Source organism: Vanessa tameamea, chromosome 9 (assembly GCF_037043105.1).
Source record: "Vanessa tameamea isolate UH-Manoa-2023 chromosome 9, ilVanTame1 primary haplotype, whole genome shotgun sequence".
Lineage (NCBI taxonomy): Eukaryota > Metazoa > Arthropoda > Insecta > Lepidoptera > Nymphalidae > Vanessa > Vanessa tameamea.
Genome location: NC_087317.1, coordinates 258,479 through 283,034, shown reverse-complemented (window position 1 = coordinate 283,034; position 24,556 = coordinate 258,479). Strand labels below are relative to the sequence as shown.

General features: G+C 32.9%; 1 protein-coding gene across 4 annotated transcripts in view; it reads right to left on the bottom strand.

The window, feature by feature from the left end:
* Wake (wide awake) overlaps positions 1-24,556 on the bottom strand; it is a 163,075-nt gene that overhangs the window by 12,092 nt on the left and 126,427 nt on the right. For 2 of the 4 annotated variants that reach the window (XM_064215744.1, XM_064215747.1), the window contains 3 exons: positions 999-1,160; positions 733-811; positions 18-121 (listed from right to left, as the gene is read on the bottom strand). In XM_064215744.1, coding sequence (XP_064071814.1) covers positions 18-121; positions 733-811; positions 999-1,160 — 345 coding nt within the window. Of the gene's footprint in view, positions 1-17; positions 122-732; positions 812-998; positions 1,161-16,463; positions 17,278-22,943; positions 23,353-24,556 lie in introns of those variants that run through there. The other 2 variants (XM_064215745.1, XM_064215746.1) reach the window with 2 other exon arrangements.

The window sequence follows — 24,556 nt, the reverse complement described above, 5'->3', positions numbered from 1 at the left end:
ATTAGTCTTCAACTTACACTGCGGTCCTTCCTTAGCTCCAAACTCCATGAGCATTCTGGCGAGTTGCCGATTGTTCGCCAAAACCGCCACGTCCAGAGGCGACAGGTCGTCTGGGTTGAGGCTTTTGATAAAAAGAAACAACATTGTTATACACAATTTTATACAATAAATTTTAACAGCTTCATTAACTGCAATTTTTATTGCCGACGATATTAAAAAACGTGTATATTATGCCGGCGAGATCGTTTCCCTGGATGATTCTGTTGTTCTATTATTATTTGGAAAGTATCTATCTAAAAACATATTCAAAATAACTCTTGAATTATGGAATAATAGTTCAAATATAAATTATAAAAAATGTGACTAGTGACAATTCATCATCCTGATAATTTTTTAACCGACTTAAATAGAGTTTCTTAAATGAGTTGTTTATTTTTTGTTTGGTCCCGATTAATCCCATTTAAATTTGAAAAAAAATATATAGCACTTCATATATAAAACATTAAACATTTAACACATTAAATCACAATAAAGATATGTTTATAAGTTTACAAAACAAACGCAAAATACAACAGGAAATAAAACTGTTTTGTAACAAATGAATGTGATATACATTTTAATTATGTCAAATTTGCAAAATGTATTTTAAGGATTAATTGAACTTATAATTGCTATAATATTTTACCCGGGGGTCGTTATCGTTTTACTATATTTTGAAGGAATATTAATCACCTATTGACATCCACGTCCGTCGACTCCAAGATGTTTCGTGCTTTGTCGAGGTAGCCATGTTCAACCGCTGCAAAAAGCGCTGCAACAAAAGATAATTTACATTGCAGCTTTACAAGTTGCAATCCGATTTAAAACGAACGTTAAAAATATTCAACTAAGCGGCAACATATTTTTATATTAATTGTATAACCTTCAAGTAATTTTAATTAAGGAAATAAAATAATATGAAAATACAAAACTAAAAAAAAAAAAGAACTGAAAAATACCCTGCAAATGTATGTTAACTTGTGTGATTTTATCCTGGTGCGCACGCGCATCCTTATGCAGCCGGCGAGCTGCTTTGTCTAGGTGCGGGGGGAGCGGCGCGCATGCGCTCAGCGACGGCAACTCCCCCCCGCACCCATCCAACAGCGCGCCGTACTGGAGCTCTATAGGAAATAAAAAGAAAAATAACAGAAAAACAAAACAAAAAAAAGTGTAATTAAATAAATAAAAAGTTAAAAAATAATTGAAATAATAATAAATGGCCAGCAATTTTTTAATGACCAGAAGAGGTCAGTCGCAGGTCAAACGCTACTTATTTTTCCTACCTAACAAGCCTGCTACTGAGGTTTTCTTGAAAGAAAACCCCACAACTGTTTATTAAAAATAAATCGTGATCTCTTTTAAATATAAACATCATCACAGTGGGTCGCCTTTGCTCTAGAAGAGACGTAACGTGCTGAATATAGTCCAAACGACATCCACGTGCAACTCTATTCTACTAAGACGGAATTCTGAAGCGTACAGCCAGACTTCACGGCGGCAGGGCTTGGTAAGATTAAAAAGCAAATTAAAAATCCTAACCTTGGTTAAAGTACATTCTACAAATAATCAGTCAACTCTTTGAGAACCGAAAGTTTCTGAGTATGTTTTTTTTTATCATTGTTACTAACTGAAGTTAAATATTTACAAAATTTTAATGTCTTACACTTTACTAGACTTAGTTTATAATTAATAATGATAGTGACGTTACGAAACGAAACATAATGAGTGTCTATGGTCTGGCGATAAGGTAATCCACCGGAGATCGTTTTGTTTGTCAGTTTGTTGAGTCTTCAGCAGTGGTAATCTTTAACGTATTAGTTTTATGACAATGTTGATATGTTTCAACATATTCTTAACTAGAAAAAGTTATTATAATATATAAATTAAAACTTAACTACGTAAAAATTAATGTTTTAAAATTGTATTATAAAAGTTGTTATTTTCAGGTTTCCTCAGAGGTATCGGTGGTATCTTTTTATTTCAATTAATCCTATAATACGGTTATTATACAGGATTAAATGATGCCGTATTGAATGGTTATTCAAGAGTTTTATTTGGTGATTGGGCTCCGTGCAAGCCTACCTAGATGAGGTAGGTACCACCCACTCATCATATATTCAAACTCAAACTCAAATTCCTTTATGCAATATAAAAGTATTACAATTTACACTTACTTATTGATAGTCAAATTAAACACTACCACCGGTTCGGAAAAGGAAACACCCTGATCTGAGAAAAACCGACGAAAAAAACTCAGCGGGTCTTTTTTTTTGTCAATCTAATGAAATACATAGATTGAATATGAATAGAAATAGCCAGGAGGCGATCGTTTCATTCCCAAGGTTTGTTATCAATAATAAACTCACTAATTGTATAGTAAACTTTGGCATACAAGCGTTCCTAAACGTTTTTTTTTAATTTGGCAACCGCATTTTGAACGCTTTCTGGGATCCTATTGTAGAACCGTATAAATTGTCCAAACGCCAATCAGCAATACTTGTTATAGATGTGTTTCGGTTTGAAACTGAATATGGGAATTTTTAAAAGATATAAGACTGAACCAGTGTAAATATACGCACAAAGGACATAGTTCCCATGGTAGGTGGCGCATTAGAGATGGAAGGAATGGATAAAATTCGTTTAGGCGCCAACGCTGGGCACTACTTGTCGTAAGTTGCCGCATTTGTCGGTACACCTACAAATGTAATCAAAAATAAACAAAATGTAATAAACTCGAATAAGGAATATTTTCTCTTTATATGATAGCAATATTACAGTTTACGAATGCTATCCTAAAGTCTCTACACCACGTTAAGTTGAATGGTTCTCTAGGTAATTTTAATGTGTGTCATATTTTTTATTTGAAACTGCCTGAATGCAAATCTTTTATTCCCAAGGTTTGTTTATCTAAAACATCACTATAATGTAATTTGGCACACTAAAATTTTCTTCTTTCTTGTTTGTTTTGTGAGTTCCTGATGTGCAGTCTACGATTGTTATGTCTTTTAAACAAAGGACAGGCGAAATAAATTGCTTAACTTAGTAGTCGCTTTGTTTTTATTAAAATCAGTTCAGTCCATTAAACAATCATATTCCTAAGACAAACAACTTGTACTTGGCTTCGCTATGTCTGGCGGATAAATTCATGCACTCGATTCGACTGCAAGTCAAATAATATATCCTCTTTCTTTAAAGTATTAGACCACATCGCATTTGTAATTATTATACATTTAAAGGATTTAGTTCAGCTTTAGTGATACGTTCAACAATGCTGTGTCTCTTTCTTTCGAATGTCAAATCAATTATGATAGAAAGAGAGAAAACATTGATAAGCTAAACATCCGCTGAATAAGGTTTATAAGTGAGGCCGTCAGTGTTTTTCAGTCTAGACGTGCAGCTTTGAATGTTTTTATCTGTTACATAAAATATAATTACAGATTGAAAATCATATTTATTTATGGGCAGTTTTGCGTGTGTCACTTCTAATATAGTTTTTGTTCCGAGTTATCCTGTCACTTGTTATGCATAAGCTTTATCGGTTATCAAATGACGTTGTTAAATTATGTCCCGATTCCATTAATTACACGAAGTCACGTCTCTCGTCAGACTCAGTTGACCCGTGTAATTCATTTGATCGGTGCTCGTTGCTTACCGCGTGTGTGATTAACGTTTAATGCATTTTGAATTGGTTGAGCTTTTTGTATTTGGAATAGCTGAGGAGGCAAAACGGAGTCTCTAATTTGTCATTACTTCAATAACGTGATATAGGTATTCATTACAATCTGCGCACATCAATTTGTGATGATAACAATGTCCTCCTCGAGGGGTACCAGACTAGAGCTATTTACGGATGATCTGTTTTAGCGCACAAGTGTGTGCGCAAACAAAAGAACATGCTCTATTCCGACTGTTTTTATAATCCGATGGTACGGCAAATACGATACAAGTTCAGAGATCAGGCGTGCGGCCAAATATTTTAGGAGTTTCTCCAGACAAGAGACCGTGGAAGTGCACTTTTAGACTGGCCATTTTTACTAGACCGACCTTAGACCTTGCTTGGACTTTTGTCCGTCTTTAGCCATAGAATAATGAGACAGACATGAATTATAACAAAATGGCAGAAGATATCCGTCCAAGCGTTCATTAAAGTATTGTCAAAAAAACATTTGTTTTTTTTTTAAGTACATAAAACAAGAATTTCAACAGATAAATACGTTAACATTCATTCCACTTAAGATAATACTCAATCGTAATATTTTCGCCTTCAAAACAACGCGTTAGTCAAGGTTCGGGATTGTATGTTAATGACGCAAAACGTTACTTCCATGAACCCTTTGTTTTATGCAATAGTCTTTTGAGGATGTGAAAATGCTAAGAATTTTAAATAGTTACACCTTAGTTAGTTAGAATGAGGTTTTTAAAACGTAAAAAGTATTTAACAATATTGTTATTATAACATAACATCTCAGGAGTATTTCTGAGACGTTTATGGAAAATTTTGAATATATTTAAATAAAATTGATCGATTAATGCTAAATTGACTACTTTATCGACAAAACCTTACGGACATATAATCGCGTATAAAAGTAAAAAAGCAACTGCTTTAAATGTTATTTGCAAATATGTTCTTATATTTTTCTAATGTATATTCTACTTAATGTATGTAAAGAATAGCAGGAGGGTTTTTGGTTTATTGTTCAAAAATAAATATCATCGATTTATACACAATAGACACGAAACTAAACGACCACAGGCTCCTCGTCCATATCATATATTTAATCTTGTATTAATTATAGCTTAATTTTTTTATTATGTAAGATTTAAATGTATTAATCGATAGTTCAAATCTCTATGGGATTAGAATATAGAAGTTTATTATTGATATAGATTTATATATTATATACCAATGACTTCATTTGATAAAATAATAACAATAAAATAAATTATTGATTTCCGACAAGTCGGTCAATCTCAAGGGCGGTTAGCCAACTACGCGGGTCATATTGTGCACAAAACTGCTGCTGCTGAGAATTTTTCCACCGAAAAACCCAATAATCATTTATCATCCGGACCCTGGGTTTGAATGCGGGTCTCGGGATGTGCGACGTTATAACTAGCCACTAGACCAACGGAACAGATCGACTAATATGAAATACCACGTGTCCGTTATAAGTGACGTACAGAATGTGTACAGCGTTAATGATTGATCGTGCTATAGTCTACTGTCACTACACTCAAAAGCTTCGAACACCGTTGCGCCACTGCAAAATAACTCTTATTACAATAAACATAGAGTTGAAAGAAGTTCACTCCTAAGTTATAATGAGTGACTTTTCATTTTCAAATTGAATGTTTCGAAGGTTGTCGTGAGGCCTCGAATTGTCACAATAGCCTTATTTGGCAACACACGACAAATTATTATTAGGATTGAAGGTGAGCGCTTAACCCTTCGGAATTGACAAGTAGCGGATTTATCCGCAATTGACGATATTTATGTTTGTTTATATGTTTGATTGGCAGAAATATGTACACGTGAGAATAGATCGTGATGGTTTTTTTTATGAAGATTTTAAATGTATTACAATCAATTGTAATTGTATTTAATTAAATACCGATGCAATTTTATTAGTGTTAAATTAAGACGGCAAAGTGCTTAGACCGCGAGCATCTTAACCGATGATTGCGTGTTCAAACCCAGGCAAGCATCATTCTATTTTCATGTGCTTACTTTGTTTATTCGTCTCGTAATCAGCGGTCAAGGAAAACATCGAGAGGAAACCTGTAGGTGTAAATTTCAATGAAATACTATTCACTTGTGTATCCACCAACCCACATTGTAGCATCATGGTGGAATAAGCTCCAAAGCTTCTCCTTAAATAAAAGTAAATAAGAGTCAAGTAAGAGCCTTGCCCAGCAGTGGGATATTTACATGCTCTTTTACTGCTTAAAATATTTACTAGAAATTTATTGACATTTATTTTCGGTAGAATCAACTACAAAGTTAATTTATCATAATTTTGTAAAATAACGATTCAAGCATTGCTGAAATGACTTGAATTATTGTACAAGATTTCACTGTAGATTCTGCTCAAAGGAACCGGCTAAATACAAATGAGTTAATATTCTTGACTTCAAATTATACAATATATTAATTAATGCAATATTATTGTCGTATCCTGCAAAATATCATCGTTTACTAAGTTCATACTACTTTATCATCTAGATGAACATAATCTTGTATGTATATCATACAAAGCTATGTTAGCACCTTATTCAGGATACCCACTACATAGTAGTAACTCTTGTTTATTTGCACATATAAATATTATTATATATTATTGTTTATATTACATAAATATATAATATAAATAATAAGTCGTTAATTTATTCCATAGCATCTTCCCGATTTATAAATATTTATGAAATGCTGTCAATACATTTAACTACGTAATTCGTTCGGCTCGATACTTAACTAATTGTAACATTTTTTTATAATGTATTGAATTATTTTAACCTTAACATCACGTGCGAATTCAGGGGGTATAGCTTGTAGTGCTAATAAATATGTGTTCGGAGGAAGCTGTGTGTTAATGTGTATTTGATAATTATGGTAATCATTACGAATGATACCTAATTGACATTATAACGCTACGATACCGGATGTTCTGTCAAGTTTCTTTTCTATAAACCAAATTGTGTGAAACTTATTTAACTATTATATTTTAACATTAACATTGTATAATTGATTTTTTAGCTGGTCTTTTCGGTAGAATAGATAGAGCCGTTGTTGGAGCGCATGCGCAATAAGCGTTAGCAACGAATAACATCCATCACTTGACAACGATAAAAAAAAATTTTTTTGCATGTCAACAATGTGTCATTCTTTTCTTCAATATTAAAATGTATACCATCAATTGCATTATTTCAATATAATCACGCAAATTTTCCGCACAGTCGCGAATGCCTACGAACGACTAAGAGAATGTTTCAACACTAGCAAAAGGCAGACAACCGGTAATCTGCCAAAACCATTATCTTGCAGTGTTATAGAACAAAGTGTAATCCCTACTGTAAGGTTAATTAGCCAAGATATTATATTATGATGTATTTATTTAATATTATGTAAAATATACACTAATAAGTTTCCAATTCATAAGTTATAACTGACCATAGTCACATAATTACTTTAATTATGTAACTATGGCAATGGGAGAATAAACTAGAAGGCACTTGACATTGTTGTTGAATATAATTGTTAACAATAAAATATTTAAATAAGAAAATAATCGACTTTAATTGGAGAAATAAACTTAGATCCTTTTACTACAATATAAGGGTAACTTAATTATAATGATGACCTTTGAATTGGTATAATGCGGCATATAGATATTGTAAAATTGAATACTTACCGGCGTTTAAGTTTTGTGTGCCTTTCGTGTGACCAAGAAACGATAACAGCAAAAAATTATTCCATTCAGTTTTAACAAAAAACTTTATATCTATGGTTTAATTTAAAAACCAAACTAAAATTGCTTTAGGAAAGAATCTAAAACCGAATATTAAAACATATGAGACGTTTCGGATACTTATTTATAATTCATTAAAATAAATGAATAATATAGAAATTTTAGTACGCAGCGAAATTCATTAAAACGTTTCCTATATTTAAGCGATTTACATACAAAAACTAGTATACACATAACAAACGAGTTATCGCCGTTGACTTCGCTTGCGATAGGTAGATATCACCCACTCGTCACAGAATTAGTACTAACTGTTGTTGTGTAACGTTTGAAGCGTCAGTAAACTAATAATTCATAAAAAAAAAAACACTCAAGCAAGCTCTTAAAATTACTTTTGGATCGCTTTAATTAAATTGATCTATTTATAAATGTTTTTAAGCCTAAGATTAGAAATATATATGCAGAGTTTTTAATACTGACGTCAATATAAACGCAAATCTTTGGTCCAAGGAAGGATGTTTTGCGGAATCGGAAACATTGTGTTATGAGCATATCTTTATTTCTCGTGTATACAGCGATTGTTGCTCATCGAGATTATTTATATATTATAATAAATATACACATTGTAACAATACTCAGTAATATTGTGACTCGGTTTAAAGGATGAGAGAGGTAAAGTACCCACAGGCACAAGGGACATCACCGTAGAACCCAAGATTAGCGATGTAAGTATTAGTTTGTTTTTCTCACAGTACACCTTTTTGCGGTGGTCACCACCCTTACAATGGGGCCGCCCATTTATCAGTCTGCCTATATAAATTTATTTGTTAAATAAAATAAAGTCGGAAAGTAAATAATAATCGTTGAAACCAATTTTTGAGTCAGTTTTATCGAATTCTTTATAGCTGTTGTGTGTATAATATACATATACAATATACATATATGTATATAAAGAACAGCACATCGCATCAGGTAGACTGACTACGAGAGGAAGTCAATACCATATCCCTATTCAAACCTAACTCATTAAATAAGAATATACAAAATAAATTAATCAAATCGAGTAGCTATATATTTTCTTTCATTTCTCCGCGACTCTCCACGAAGGGTTCATTAATTAAATATTTTTTACTTCATTTCTGTAGCGAGTATATGTCAACTGTATTACGTAGAGCTATTGTTTTATTGCGACAAATTTCTGCTAATTAAGATTAAAAATGAAGAACAATGGTGTGCTAACAACGGACTATTTTTTAATTATTATATATTTATACTGGAATAACATACGAAGCAAGTAAGTAGACGAAACTGTATTTATTTCTTATTAATTTATTTTATGGGCGAAAATGATTAAACAATTATATTAATATTTAATAGTACGTCACATTCGGGCACAGACTGTAACTGTAGGAAGTTTTAACCATTATATACCTACATAGGTACACAGTCATGTGCCACTATCGAGGGTGCCTAAGATGTTATGTCCCTTGTGCTGTAACTACGCTGGCTCAATCACTAGTCGAAAAATATTACAATACAAAGTATTTATGCTCAATATATGACAGATGACTGGGTGTTATAGGCTGTAAAAGAAGATTTGTAGTACCTAACATATGTTTGTATATTACTCTAACCACCGAGATAGCCTACCAGAGACGTTCTGTCTTGCTTTGCCTATTATGACATTGTGGGTGTTTATCAATCAAACTAATTGCGAGTTATCATCATCATTTGATGAAGTCATTTCGTTTACTGTAGCTTATTCTGTCTGCATGGAAAGAGATTAGCTGAAATTAACGGCCAACCGCTAAAAGACGTTAATAACCCCTCTCTTCGAACGATTTGCGGTTTGTATACGGGTGATTGATTCGTGAGTGTGGTGCGCTTAACAAAAATCCCTTTAATTGGTTTTCTGTCTCTACTCTGTGTCAACGGGCGAACCATTTAATTAACTGGGATAAAAAGATCCGTGTTAATAGGACTTAGAATATGTAAAAAAAGCTTTGATTTTTTTTTAGTAATAAAAATAATTTCAACATAGATAATATTGCGTAGTGGACAAACAAACAAAATAATTTCGTAGTAATATTGTTTAACTCACATTAATTATAAACTCGTTGGTATTTCCGTTTACATTATTAGTTAGCCGTGTGTTTTTTATCAATCAATCAACAGCCAAGAACGAATACCTACCTAATTTGATTGCTCACAACTTTGAGGCCTTATGTAATCAATGTAAAAAAAAAAGTTGAGCCATAGTTATAGTCCCCAATTCAATAAAGATATTAGTATTGAATAAAGTTCAAAAGATACAAGAACTTGACTGTAGTAAAATAAATATACTTTATTTAAAACAAGTTTACAAATATTTGTTTACCGATATTTAAGGCGTATGAGTAATAAGGTTTTATTAACACTACAAACTCTTTTTAGAAGTTATCGTCCCCTCGAAAAGGCTCAAAGGCGTTATTATGCTTCCGGTAATATTGTTGGTAGAAGATTTTTTTTATAGCTAATGTAGAATATATAGTTAACTAATGAAATACAGATATTAGTTTCTTTTTTTAATGAAAATTCTACCCTTACCGTGTGTCAAGCCTGTTTTGGGTAACGTAACACAAACAATATTACAACATTAACACAAATCGAACTATAAACAAGTCGACTAAGTAATTTCCCATGATTGTACGGCGGAGTACCATAATGTATGGCTTACAAACCACAATTACAAAAATGTATCGCTCTTTTTTCACATTCAACTGGAAACACGTATTGTTTTAAATTTCTCGTGACTTCGATTCCGTGCGTCGACACATCGCGTGGGCGATCGTTACTCAATTACATGTCCATGTAAAAACAGTTCGAAAGTAACAGTGGTGCATCGTATGTAGGTACCCGATTGCGGAAACGGCCGTCCAGGTCACCGTGCGGAACGCGACACGAGATTGACAAAATCGGACATAGGAACGAACGGAAGTAAAAAAAATTACATCGACACCGTGCCGCGATAAATTTGCAAAAAACCACATCACTACGAACACAGGTTAAAACTGTTAATTTTGAAATAGGAACTGACCGCATGTAAAGAAGTCGACCATGTCACTCCATTCGAATAGCATTGTTGTGACTGAGGTGGTGAGGCGGTCGCACGGTTTCGGGCTCACTTGCATGTGCTATCTTGCATCTGTGTCATAACCGCATCTGCGAGTGTGGAAAGTGGCGACGTGTAGGGTGTCGTTGAGTTCGAGTGCAAGTTCAAATTAGTGTACATGCAGCAGCGGATACTTTGCACGGTAGAGCTCTCTATACGTGTTTATTAATTGAACAACTCTATTTGAAGATTTATTGAAAGTATGTAGAACATATTTTTTGCCTTTATTTAAATTATGTAATGGATACATACGGTATGTATCCGTTACATAATTTAAACTTGAAAAAAATCCGGATGTAATTGTATTAAAAAAAAAAATCCGCTATTTTTCTTTCGTCGATCTTTCTCAGTATTTTCCATTCCCTTAGTAAAAGCTTTTAGGTATATTAAAAAAAAATAACGTACATATTTTAATTTTTAGATATCGTGACAGCATTGCAAGTTTTTAAGGTATTACTAATGTTTAAGACAAGTCCAAGCTGTATATATTAATATGTAATTTTTATTTATGTAATACACATTATATTATTGCATTATATACTGAAGACGTTTCTACTTTATACCGATGTTAAAAATATTTACATCAGTGAGACAAGATCGAATAACAAATATCTTTATTGGTCAATTGATTGTCAATTAAAAATGGGATATTAGATAATTTGGGCTACAAGTTAATGGCGTCAAATGAACTTGAAAGAGATCAACGGTCAACGAGACGAGCTGTAGGAATTAAGAAAGCTAATAAATATCAAATCCCGCGGAAGACTCCATCAAACGATAGGTCAATGTCTCCACTTTCGAGTTAAGCACTTGTTTCGTAACGCTGCACACAATATTGTCCGAAATACTCCCACACTACGATTCTGCCCACTTATATAACTCGAATCGCATGATATCATAATTCAAATAAGTAGGTCTCATTATGTTTGGGCACAAATAAAAATAATTGCATTTATATTTCACATCATTATTTAAAAAAAAAAAAACAAATTCCTTTTTCGAACTTTCAAATTTTCATTGAGCAACCGTTTATATATAGGTATAAAAAGTAAAAAAAAAAAAAAGTAAAACAAAATTCAAGTATGTATAAACATCATATAAACAACTCAAGTGGAGATGGGCAGGACACATGATAAGCGAAAAGACAGAAAAATGGACAAGGCTCGTAACAGAATGGTACCCTCGAGATGGTAACAGAAGCCGAGGTAGACAAATTACGAGATGGGAGGATGATATTAAACAAGCAGCGGGTCCAATATGGACTCGCAAAGCAAAAGATAGGTACGAATGAAAATCTTTAGAGGCCTTTGTCGGAAGACAAGCTGTAGGAGACCAACGACCGTGAACCGACATTTTACATCAAAGTTAAAAGTGAAAAATGTGTATTATAATTTATTTGTAAAAACAAGAACAGCAATAAAGACTTTATTATATATAGGTATTATACTATAAATTATATTATTTATTTATAAATTTTTTACAACAACAGAAACCTATGCAATATTAAAGATTAGAGTCCAATAAAGTAACGTGTTATAGTACTTTCAAAGCTGGAGCTACTGGACGTTGAGACTTGAAGTTAAGTGCCCAGTTGTTGGTTTCGTTGTTGGCGCTTGCGCGAAGCAAATAAATAAATGAAAATGAAAAAAATGAAAAAAAAAAAAATGAAGGTAGCGTGGTACCACTAACATAGAATAGGTCGCACGCGATTCCTAACAAATAATTCTTTAGGTAAAAATTAAATATAAACTACGGCTAAAACAATATATATAAAATTACGCTAAAAACAAAACTTGCAGTTTATTTGCGACCCGACCGCGAAGGATAAACGATAACAATATAATTTCAACATTGAACACATTTAAACAAAGAAATGATCTAATACTTTAATTAAACAAAATGATTACACTTAAACACTAAATATGTGTACATTCCAAGTGTAACGCTCATCGTTTAGCAAATCTATTGTGTTACTGAGTCAGAGATATCGATGTCGAATACTATATGGTAAGTTCTCTTAAAAGTAACCGCGAATGTCCTACTGCTGCATACATGCGGGTCACGAACACTTGGCAGGATTCTATCTGTCACACTTTTACTTGTAGGGCTTTGTGCAGGTCCGTCCAGGTAGGTGGGCCCACCACTCATCAGATAATCTACTGCCAAACAGCAGTACTCAGTATTTTTGGACATAACATCTTAGTTCCCAAGGTTGGTTACGCATTAGCGATTTAAGGAATGGTTAATATTTCATACAGTGCCATTGGGTATGGGCGGTGGTGACCATTTACCACCAGGTGGCATATAGTCCGTCTATTAACAAAAAAACATGCGGGTTTCCTCATGATGTTTTCCTTCAACGCCGAGTACACGATGAATTATAAAATAAAAAAACACATGAAATGTCAGTGGTGCTCGGTAGGATTTGTATTCAACACCTTCGGTTAAGATTCACCTAATCTCTCCTCTGAGCCATCTCAGCTCTCTAATTTATAATAATACAAATATGCAAATAATTACCTGAACTTTGGTAACATCTAAGACTAGTACGTTTTATCTAATAAGTAACAATCAAATAAGCACTGTTGTTTTGTTCGCGGGAATTTTCAGAGGAAAATATTTTCTCATCATTAAATAATGTAGTCAGAGGAAGGAATTACATATGATCGCATATTATCACAATAACATAACGAGGTAACCATTGTTACCGGACCTTAAGTCTAGTAGTGCCGTCGATGTGCTCGGATTCCGCACGATTTTTGGATGATATCCACCATTTTTTAATAAATATATTTAAATATATATGTACATATATAATAAAAACATGATTTTTTATTGCAATAATATACCGTATGGAAGAGAAGTTTTAGCATTGAATTTATATCATTATATAAGCATTTATTTTATTTAGTTTATTTGGAAATAAACAAAACAAAACATCGGATAAACAATGAGATAACAAAAAAAGTTTGAAAGATAAACGTAAAGTAGAGATTACATACTAAAAACGTATTCAACAATGCACTTTTATCATTTGTAATTTGCTATCTTTAATGGGAAGTCGCACCGGTTTTGTATGGAAACGATTCTCACGATCGGCGGTGAAACGCACCGTTCTTGTGACGAGTTACGATAAATTTACTTTTGTTTTTAAATACAAAAAAGGTTTCATGGTACTCTATATATCCGTTATAAACTTTTTTTTTAATTTGGAATCTTTTTGTACGGTAAAGGTATGCTTAACTACAAATAAATAAAGTTACAGATTACCACTATGATTTGTCGGATTTTTTCTTGATCCCGAGGAATATTTCCTTTTCTGTAGATGAGTTCGCGAATACATTTTTATTATTTTATTTTTGTCTTATCTCACCATTAGCCCCAATTATATCAGGCATAGACATCAAAATATATATTTAGCAAACACTATCACTACGTTAAATCTACACTGTTCGACAAAATACATAATGTAAACAGTTGCAATGCCTCCAAAATACTAGTGTTTTTTGATGCTTTAAAATCAAACAGGCAAAGGAATGTTGTTATTATGCCTAGGATTATAATCGGGCGTCACAGTTCACGCAACTTTATTGCGGTTAATGCACATAAATATCTTAAAATTAAGGAAATTACACATATTGCTACGTTATGAAACGTGGGCCAATCGTTTTATCGTCCAATTAACGTGTTAAATAGCATTTAAGTTTTAATATGTACATCGATTAAACAATAAGTATGAAAAGATACAATCTCCATTATTTAGTTCTTTTTTAAAGTTTTTGCTATTTGACATAAACACGTTAAGAAGTCATTAAAGTATTTTTTAATTATAACGTACATCAGTTTTATCGTTTATTCAAATTATGTGATTTTAAACTCTCTATATTTATTAAGAATGATGTACTATTGACATGAAGTGAATATACATATATACTTATGCAATCACGAATTCAACTTTGAATGAGTGATGCAGTGTTTATGGCCATACGATGACAACCCATATATAGAGACAAGTTATTGAAATAAAAAGTTCCGCTTAAAAGTTATAATGTTTTAAAGGAAAATTATGCCATCATTATCATTAAATTTCGGCCACCGCCACCATTTTCAACGGAGACTAGTCGAATGTGCGGACATGCACTCTTTGTGTGCGGAAGCACAAGTGCACTCTCATAATCCCATGGGATGGGAAATGTAACTGAGTATCTAATAAGGTATTCTTATCAACCATAGTTATAGTTTTAGAATTAAATAAAAACCGTATTAATGTTTAGAAATTGCGTATTAATTACATTTTCTCGGTCTTTAGTTCGACCACTGGCCTGCAAAACGAAACATTGAGTTTTAATATTGTTTACAAAACGTGATATTTATTTATTCGATCACCAACAAAATACTTACTAACATGTAATACTGACACAGACAAGTCAGTTAAGTGGTATCTTAATTATAGGTGATAGATGAGACCAAAACATGAAGTTATACTTGTCTCCGTAGAAGTAAAAGAATGAAAAAAAAATTGATATATTAAATTAGAATATCAGTTTTTAAGTTGCAGAATAAATAATTTACCTAGTTACTACAGTTGACGAAAGCATTTCATAAATATTATAATTATTTTTGTTACGAACTAAAGCACAGCTTTGACGTTTAAGCTTATGTACCCAATCTGTTTTATTATTTCATTGAAGCAAGACACACAACTCGTAAAAAAATAGATCGTCAAAAAGTGTCGATCAATATGTTTCATTTCCCTGTACAACATATTATATATAGATATGTTATTTCGTATAATGGGGTGACTTCTGAGCTTATAGCTGGGTCTTTTAAGAAAAATCTACACTCAGAACCAGCGACAATTCTACTTTTAACTAAGTCTAAAAATTGCGTTTTAAATAATTTCTGTGATCCTACTTGAATACAACTAATTTTAATACTATTTAATAATTATGAAGGTTTTAAGAATGTTTTAAAAATTATCGATATTCTTAAATTAATTAAACGTATATAAGATATTATTGTCACCACACTAATGTTGGCGATCGTGACCAGTGAAGCGATCTCATTCGGTTAGTTAAGACTGGTTTCAAATTAACTTGCAATATTTAATCCACTTCTACTAAAATAGTATATCAATAGTATATATGTAGTATAATCTTTAGTCATAATTTCAGAAACTGGTTAATGTTATGTTATTGTTTTATAATGCAATTAAAATTCATATCGTTCGAGTAGGTCTGAATGTATGCTGTAATATATACAAAGATTAGTATCCGTTATCATAGCGTGTTTAATAGTGAAATATGATTGTAGTCTGAAGGGTAAGAAGGGTCGAGTGTGCGTGTTAGCTCTTATTAAATTAGGCTAACTAGTAACGATTAAACGGAATTATTCGATAATATCTGCAAAGAATGATAAAAGAACCGCCAAACACAAGATGAATTATATGTACACGTTTCATCTGTTGGACAATCTCGGCTGTACGGAAATTATTTGTTTAGCTAAGGCTATTAAGTAATTCAATCAGTTCTGTCTATAAAGAATCACAGAGTGTCATGGCGCAATCAATACAGTTTTCGGTAACTCATGATATGATAAATGTAATTAATTGATACCCGTGCGGCTCCATGAAGCGGCAGCATTAATTAATTATTTATTGAAAGTAACAATTTAGGTAACGCAAACATGATATGGTTGCGGCCTAATTGAGCAAAATTCGGAGTTGTTTGCGTATTGAATCTGAGTCAACGTAATCGACCATATCGGGTGTAATAAATTGGGTTCTAAATAAAAGTAAACACGATACGTACTCAAGTAGGCCGATGGAGATAGAGGGATCTGCTTCCTATCCTTCGGCGGAGTGCTGTACACGAACGCTTGATTGACGCACCCACGTGGTTGGCTTCCGCACGTCATGTCGCTCTCGGAGCCTCTCCGCGGCCGCCGATGTGTCGCGGGCTCCGTTATCAGTTTGGCGCTCTCCGATTTGCCCATGCCTTTCAATTTTCTTTTTCCTTTATCTTTCTCCGGGGAATTGATATGTAAAATCGCCGCAGCTTTCGGGGGAATCTTCTCGGGAACCAGTAGTTCTTTCGCAGAAATGCTCTTCTGTTTCTTGTTAAATAAATCACTAAATTTTGTTTTCTCGATTCTCTTGTGCCTTTGCGGTTTCAACGTTAGGTCGATGTCTCCGCTCTTCTTCCTGAGTTTCACGGGTTCCTGCTTCCGTTTCGCCATGCTCGGCGTTTTCGCTTTGTACGTGCCGTCGATGCCCGTATACGCTACGTTGTAATCCTTCTCGCCGTTAAATATCTGTGTAAGCACGACGTTGTCACGCTTGATAGATTCAATTTCGTCGGATGCGTCCTCGTCTTTAGTAGATCGCCAACGGTTTCCAATCAATCGTAGGGAAGCGCGGACGGATCGGGACCTTCGTAGTCCTCCTTGCTCCTTCTTGAACTTATCGAGGAGGGTCTCCATAGCCCTGCGAGGGGTGAAGGGGCGCGCGGGGCCCTGGGCATTGCACGTCACGATCGACTACGCGCGCGCTATTCAGTCGAACGATAGTTACGCGAGTCGTTTTCTTTCCGACGTTCACTCGTAGTGCCGTCGGCCCGCTGAATGCTGGCAACAACAATCAAAGTTCTGGTAGGGCTCGATACGACCCCGGACCTCTTAAGAGCCCGGTCTTTGCCTACGGCGGTCGCGGCCGCCTGATTGTGATAAACTGATCTCATTTGCTCAATCTCTTGATTTGATAAGATAGTTATGCTGATATGACTATTTGAAATGTACGCATGTCAGAAAGACAGATTTGTTTACCGTGACGTTGTTAATGAGATAACTGAGAACTTAACTTTAAACATTTCGATTTAAAATAATGCACTGGCCTCGTGATGTACTTGTGAATAGTATTACATTATACTTGTAAGCCGACGTGATTTATGGCGTGGTAGAAACAAGCTCTGGGCCAAGCGTAGACGCGATTTATTTCGTTATAAAATTTTCATTTCCTAGCAGGTTTCGATAAAGATAGGGCGATAGCTTTTATGACTATTAAGTATAAAATGCTGTCGTAGTATATAACACTGAACGGCTTGATCCGTAAATTTAAAGCTTTTAAACTTTATGAACTTCAACGTATTAAAATGTTCTTTTTTAAGAATGCCAACTTCGGTAACGAGGCTAAAGTTGTCGATTCGAGGTTTTTCTCATGATAAGAACTGCCTTTATTAAAATTATTAAAAAGTTCGAAGCCTTCTAAGGGATTTGGCAGCAGCATTTTTAACGGATATTATTGAACAAAAACCAATTAAAATAACCTCGATGAAATTTAAACACTTCAATTTCATGTAATTTTCAATTATATAATTAGAAAAAGGAAATATAAATCAAGTTGAAATCCTTAGATTTTTGCCGTATTTTTTTTTAAACATTAATTTAATGTCTTTAATAACATTGTTCTTGATTCAAGACAAAATGGATCTGAACGACGTTTGGTTAATTTAATTAATTTAAAATAACGCGGGAAAAAATATTTCAATTTCGTTCTTTAGTTCGCCCACATAACGAAAATAATCACAGTTTCCATTTCTCGTTGAGTCAGCCAGGGCATTGCCGCTACACAAGTGTATAAATAAAGTGTCGTAACTGTGTATAGAAGTAGGAAAGTAAAGTCAAAAGATATTGTCGATAGCTATCGAGCAAATGACGCGTTAAGCTTGTTTGCGTTTTTCAGTTAGTAATTGTAATACGCATGATCTAAGTTGGCCGGTCAGAAGTAGTCACGAGTGACTGCGCTGATACAGTTTTTACGAATAAAAACAGGTAAGAAATGTTTTTTCGCATACTTCTACATTTGCATAGTTTTCAAGTAAGTATAACCCGATAACGGTAACGATCAAGAAAACCTGTACCATACGATGACGAGCAAAGGGACGCTCACAGACAATGGTGCTGTAAAAATTTAACCATTCCTTACATCGCCAATGCGCAACCGACCTTGGGAACTAAGATGTTATGTCCCTTCTACCTGTAGTTACACTGGCTCAATCACCCTCCAAGCCGTATCACAACAATACCGAGTATTGCTGTTTGGTGGTAGAATATCTGAAAAGTGGATGATATCTACCCAGAAGGGATTGCACAAAGCCCTACCACCAAGTAGAGTGTCTTAAGTTCAAGTCAGCCAACTTATATTGCGCGTATTATAATTGTACAATAATATGTTACTTACTGCCTAATGACTCCATAAGTTTAAGCAATACTACCATAAACCGAAAAATAAAGTTTTTGATGTTGTTTTGAAAGACTTTACAAAGAACTCGACTAGCTTTTTATCTAATGTCGTTGTTTGAAAAATAATTTATTCTTATCAGAGGAAGTCGTTAGACTTCCTATGAAATACTGATGAAGGTAAGTTGATTTGTGATTAATATTTGTTAAAGACTTCTGGAACAATTTATAAAGGCTCTATGAATAAACTTTACTAGTTTTATTCATAGAGCTTCAATGTTCTGCTAAAACGGAGAGAAAATATAATTAAATAATAGATTGAAGGCAAATAAATGGAAATAAGATAATACGGAAAAAAGTATGATTAAGGCGATGCATGGATGAAATTTATTCTGTCAACAATATCAACTTACAACCCTTTGGGATATTAAATATTCACCGATAAAATGGCTAAATAAAAAAAATCAAATCGGTTGTCATTCTACGAAGATAGTGAATATTTTTATACACACACAACACACAAACATCAAACACTGACATCTCTCTATAGATACACGCATCTCATGCTTCGAGTGGAATATTCATTATTTTCTAATGCATAATAACATAGATTTTTCCTAAAACTACCATATGATATACAACTACCTACTATGTAGAAAATATAGCCATATATGTGTTTCATTAAACACAATCTCACGAAACGAACGGAAAATCACGCCGAGCACGTTCAGTTTCAAACGATCGCTCTATTCATTATAATTTTCGAAGTGTCTCTCGACGTGTTTTCATACAAAATGACCACTTTGATAAATTACTTCCATTTATGTTTGTGTTATTTTTTCGTTTGGATATCGATATTCAAAGCGATATACTGAAGAAATACAAAATATATCGATTGTAATCTAAACTCACTATTCAATGAACTGTTTACTAACTCGTTTCTAATGTAGTAGTATAAATCATCCCAATCGAAATTTTTAGTAGTAAGAGGAGACTAAGATCGATTTTTTAGTGGCATATTTCATTCATTCATTAGCAATGAAACCTTTTTCATGTAAGGTTTAATACCAAACTGCGTCGACCCCAGACAATTAGTATGAGGGCCATCAAATGAGGAAAATGTTTTTGATGATACAGTCCTTTTTAATTTAAGTTAAGGTACATAATTGTATTTACGTTTAAATTCCTTGTTAGAACTTTGCAACTGTACAAGATGTCTCTATAAAATGCTAGAAATACGAAGGTATCCTATTCAAGGAGCCGGTAAAAGTGTCTTGCAAACTTTATACACAACTTTTCCTTCGGTCTTCGGTTGGACTTTGGACAGGAGTTTTTTGATTATTTGTATTTGTTTTTTTTCGGATTAATATTCTACACCGCATAACCTGATACATAATTTAATATTCCAAACGCATAGAAATACTGATGTCCACCATCATTTTTGTTTTGCAAATTATTTCTGTCTCTGTCTGAAAGGTAATATTTTATTTATATGTTCACATTTAATAGTTAACATAACATGTTATCTGCAAGTAATATTTTATCGATAATTTGAAAAAAAAATACATGTTAGTTAAGTATGATTTTCAAAGAATATGTTCTTGTGAACTTGAAGTCGTTACATAGAAACTATAAACTATACGGTCTACCGGACCATATTAAATGACGGTTACATTTCAAAACTTTGCATTTTGCGTGTAAACTAAGCCCATGACTTCGAGTAACTTGTGATTGAAGGTTACTTCTATATCGATTTAATATTCACCTTCAACTTTTGTTAGTCTAACTTTAATAATCAATCAGTCAGTTTGATACTCTACATCACAGTTGCTGTAAATTCAATTATTATTTTAACAATTTTAACGGCGATAATGAAGTTCTCTCTGAGTATTATTTAACTTTAGAAGAAATAATATTCTTCAAAGACCTTATCAGACGGTTATTATCAGGCGGCATTGCAGTGAAACTGAAATATAGAAACATAGCACAAAAATATTGCTTTTCCTTCTATTTATTGGAATGAAATCTTATAATATGTATTTAGAATGAACATATATAGCTATCAAATGCGATTATCTCCATTTCTTGATACAAATGAGAACCTCGGTAAACGTCAATGACGGTCATTTTTATAAGAACTCGTAACATCTGGTCGGAACACGCTTTACTTTGGATTGCACTTCAGAACTATTTATGACGTTGTAAACTGTACGCGCTGCTCGTAAAGCCAATGACAGAAAAACACTTCTATATAAATTATTTTTATATAAACGTAAAGAAATCGCAAAAACTTAAGAAAACTCTAAGTTAAAGTTACACAGACGTTTGATTAGACGTTTGCCAATCTTCTAACAAAGTTTTAAATTTAATAAAAGTATAGAATGAAAGGACCGATAAAACATATCCTAAGTTGTATAAACCGGTAAACTTATTTGAAAGAATTTCGTTACCGAGCAGGTAGTAGATGCCCTCAATAATCATAGGGTAACTCCCAACCCTGTACAAAAAAATACTTCTGCAGGTATGCCTAATAAATATATAAATTTTGATGTAAACATTTTTTTATATATTTCGCGTTGTAGTGTAGTTTTTATTAACGTCAGTTCATTAATTTAATCTATACGTAGCATAGAAGTGTCCCCACTTGTTTATTGACGGCTAACTTTTAACACCGGTTCAGAAAGAATTAGCTCCGGCCTGAGAAGAACCGAGGAAATCAGGTAGTTATTTTTTGTTGTCATTGTAAATTTAATTTATAACAAATAAATGCATGTATTAATATTAAAATGTGTTCAGCCTACAAAGCACACGACATTGTAAGAAAGTTTAGTTTCTTAAAAATATAGTAAGATAATTGCTATTACAACCGAGGTAGCTTCAGAGCTGGAATGTGGATATTCCTGGTCCATTCAAGGATTATATAGAGGATTTATAGTAAAATCCGTTTAAAATAATAAACAATAAATGATTTTATGTAAAAGATCATGGAAAATAGCAGTAGAGCGGTAACTGTCGACAAAACGCTTATGTTAGAATTTTAATACGATGTCGGAACACGCGATAGTGACGTTATGTAGCAATATTAATCAAAACAATTATTTTCCCTATTACTCAGTCATGTCTGTTGTGTATAGCATGATACTAAAACAAATGACCTCTTTTCGTTATTGAGTAAGCTTAGGAAACATAAAAGAATCGTATTTTTCCACGATAAGCTTATTCTCATCTAATAATGTCCATTATTTTTCTCCTGAACGTATTAGAAACAAAATGTTTAGCTTTTCATTTCATTCCAATGATTTAGTACAATAAGTTTGATTTTATCCTTTCATCTAGCAAAAGTCATAATAACTGTTATTGCATAAGTTTAGGAAAATATATTCAATGTATAAAAGGCAATATTCCGACTATTGAGCGAGTCTTGAAATTTGAGACCTAGAAGGCGTACTAAACATGGATTCCGAGAAATTGTGAATTTAAGGATGTCACCCCGAGCTTCAAATTCATCTTTATTTTTCTTCACCAATATAAATAAAAAACTGTTGTGTTTTAGCTTAGCATACGCGTAAGCGTACCGCGCGTAAAAAAATCTAATTTAGATATTTCTTTAACCGTCCATAACCGAAGTTGTAGCCTAGTATCATACTGTAATATTAGTAAAATTAAAATCCAATGCATTATTCAAACTGACAACGAATTAAAAATAAATGAAGAATCTTTCCTGTTATGAATATATTTCAAGCTGTTCTCGTTATTCAATTTTTTTTTTATTTGTAACTAGATTATTAGATGTTGAGGTCACAATCAAAATAGTGAAGGTAATTAAAGACCGGGCTCCGAGGTCTATCGAGTTATATACATACGTACATATCTGCCGTAAAGACAGGATCGAACCAGTCACGGATTTGTGATTATTATTATTATTAATTTTAACATATTGATTGATTTAAATAAAATTGTACTAAGAGGTATATAACTATATAAATTCTCAATTGAACAAAACTGTATAATTATTTCGAAAATCAATCATGTTCATTTAATAAATTATTATAAACCTTTTACGTATTGTTGGATATTGTACACATCGGTAATATTTAAAATATTATCCATTCCACACTTAAAACAATGTATTATCTAAGTCAAATAAAATTACAAAACACTATTCTAACGATTTGATTTTTGTTTTTTGAACAAATCAACTGTCAACATAACCACACTTTCACTGAAGTTATTGTTCAATACTCTGTCCGACCAAACACACGAAGTATATCACAAACACCACACAAGATATTATTAAAATATCTAACACGTAATAATTTAGTCGCTTCCATTGATAAAACTATTTTTTTAACTATAAAATAAGAATACACGAAACATTCAAAACATTATAACGTACTCTGCAGCTATAAACAACTGCTGTGGCATGAAGTTGGCAGCGTTGTATCATGGCCGCCAACTTTTAAGTACGACAGGGAGGCCAACATAGCGGCCACTATGGCTGGGCCGGTCACGTCAGTCAACGGCCTTTGTGGCTGCATAGTAATGAATGAGTCTGGTTAGCTGACGAACCTGTTTGATTGATGCAATGACTTGCGCAATTTATGTATTAAAGACAGGATGCTAATATGGTCATACGTAAAGATTCAAGGGTAATAAAAAACTGACCCTTGCTAAGGACTTCTGTTTGTAGTTCCTTGTAGTAACGTATTCGATTTTCAACATTTAAAAATGTAATAACAAATTTTTATTTAATTTTGTCTATTGTTATAAAATATGATGTGCAATTAAACAACTGACATTCCTGTTTATTTTCGTACTAGATTAAAATGAAATGTCTGAAAAGTACATAAAATTGGTGAAAAGTTGTTGACGCTCGGAGCCGAGTTAATCCATCGTCCATTTTGAACTTACTGAATAAATTAATAATTATGTTGAAACTTTCTCCAGTTTAATAATTAATTTAGTTATAAAATAATATAATTTTGAACTTAGAAAATAAAGAATCAGGCTAGTCAATTAATAAGCTTAATTACTTATTAATATGTGCTAAAATAAATTAAAGCTTTTATTGAAAACGGTTATTTTATATCAATTAATAAATCTTATATTCAGACACTAATATGGTGTATATAAATGTCATCAGTGTCGAGTGGTTACAAATTTTCTTTTGGTTAGTTTAAAACATTACATCAAAACCGATAAAAAATACTTTATTTAAGTAGGCCTTTACGAGCACTTTTGAATCGTTATAAAGATATCAACGGTTCGAAATTTAGATTCTACCGAGAAGAACCGGCAGGATACTTCGTCATTTTTTTTCAAATATAAAAAAAGTAATTTTAATAATATACAATATCCAGCCTAAAAATCAACAAGTACTGACTCCATGCTTTTACCAACTATATAATCTTTGTTGAATAATATGTTTTATGTTAAATTTTTGAATTGGCAAAGTTTAAAATGTCTGCGGAATTTTAGTATAGAAGTAAATACCTTGCCCAAAGAAGGATTTATTGGCTCTACGAACACAGAACACTCATTTTTAACACAAATTCAGAAAACTTTATGCCATTAATGATTACTTGTTGAAGTCTACTTAAGTATGAAGCAATGACAAGCTTTACTTTTAACATCGTAATAGTTTAGCCAATAAAAGTGTTTTCGTGTT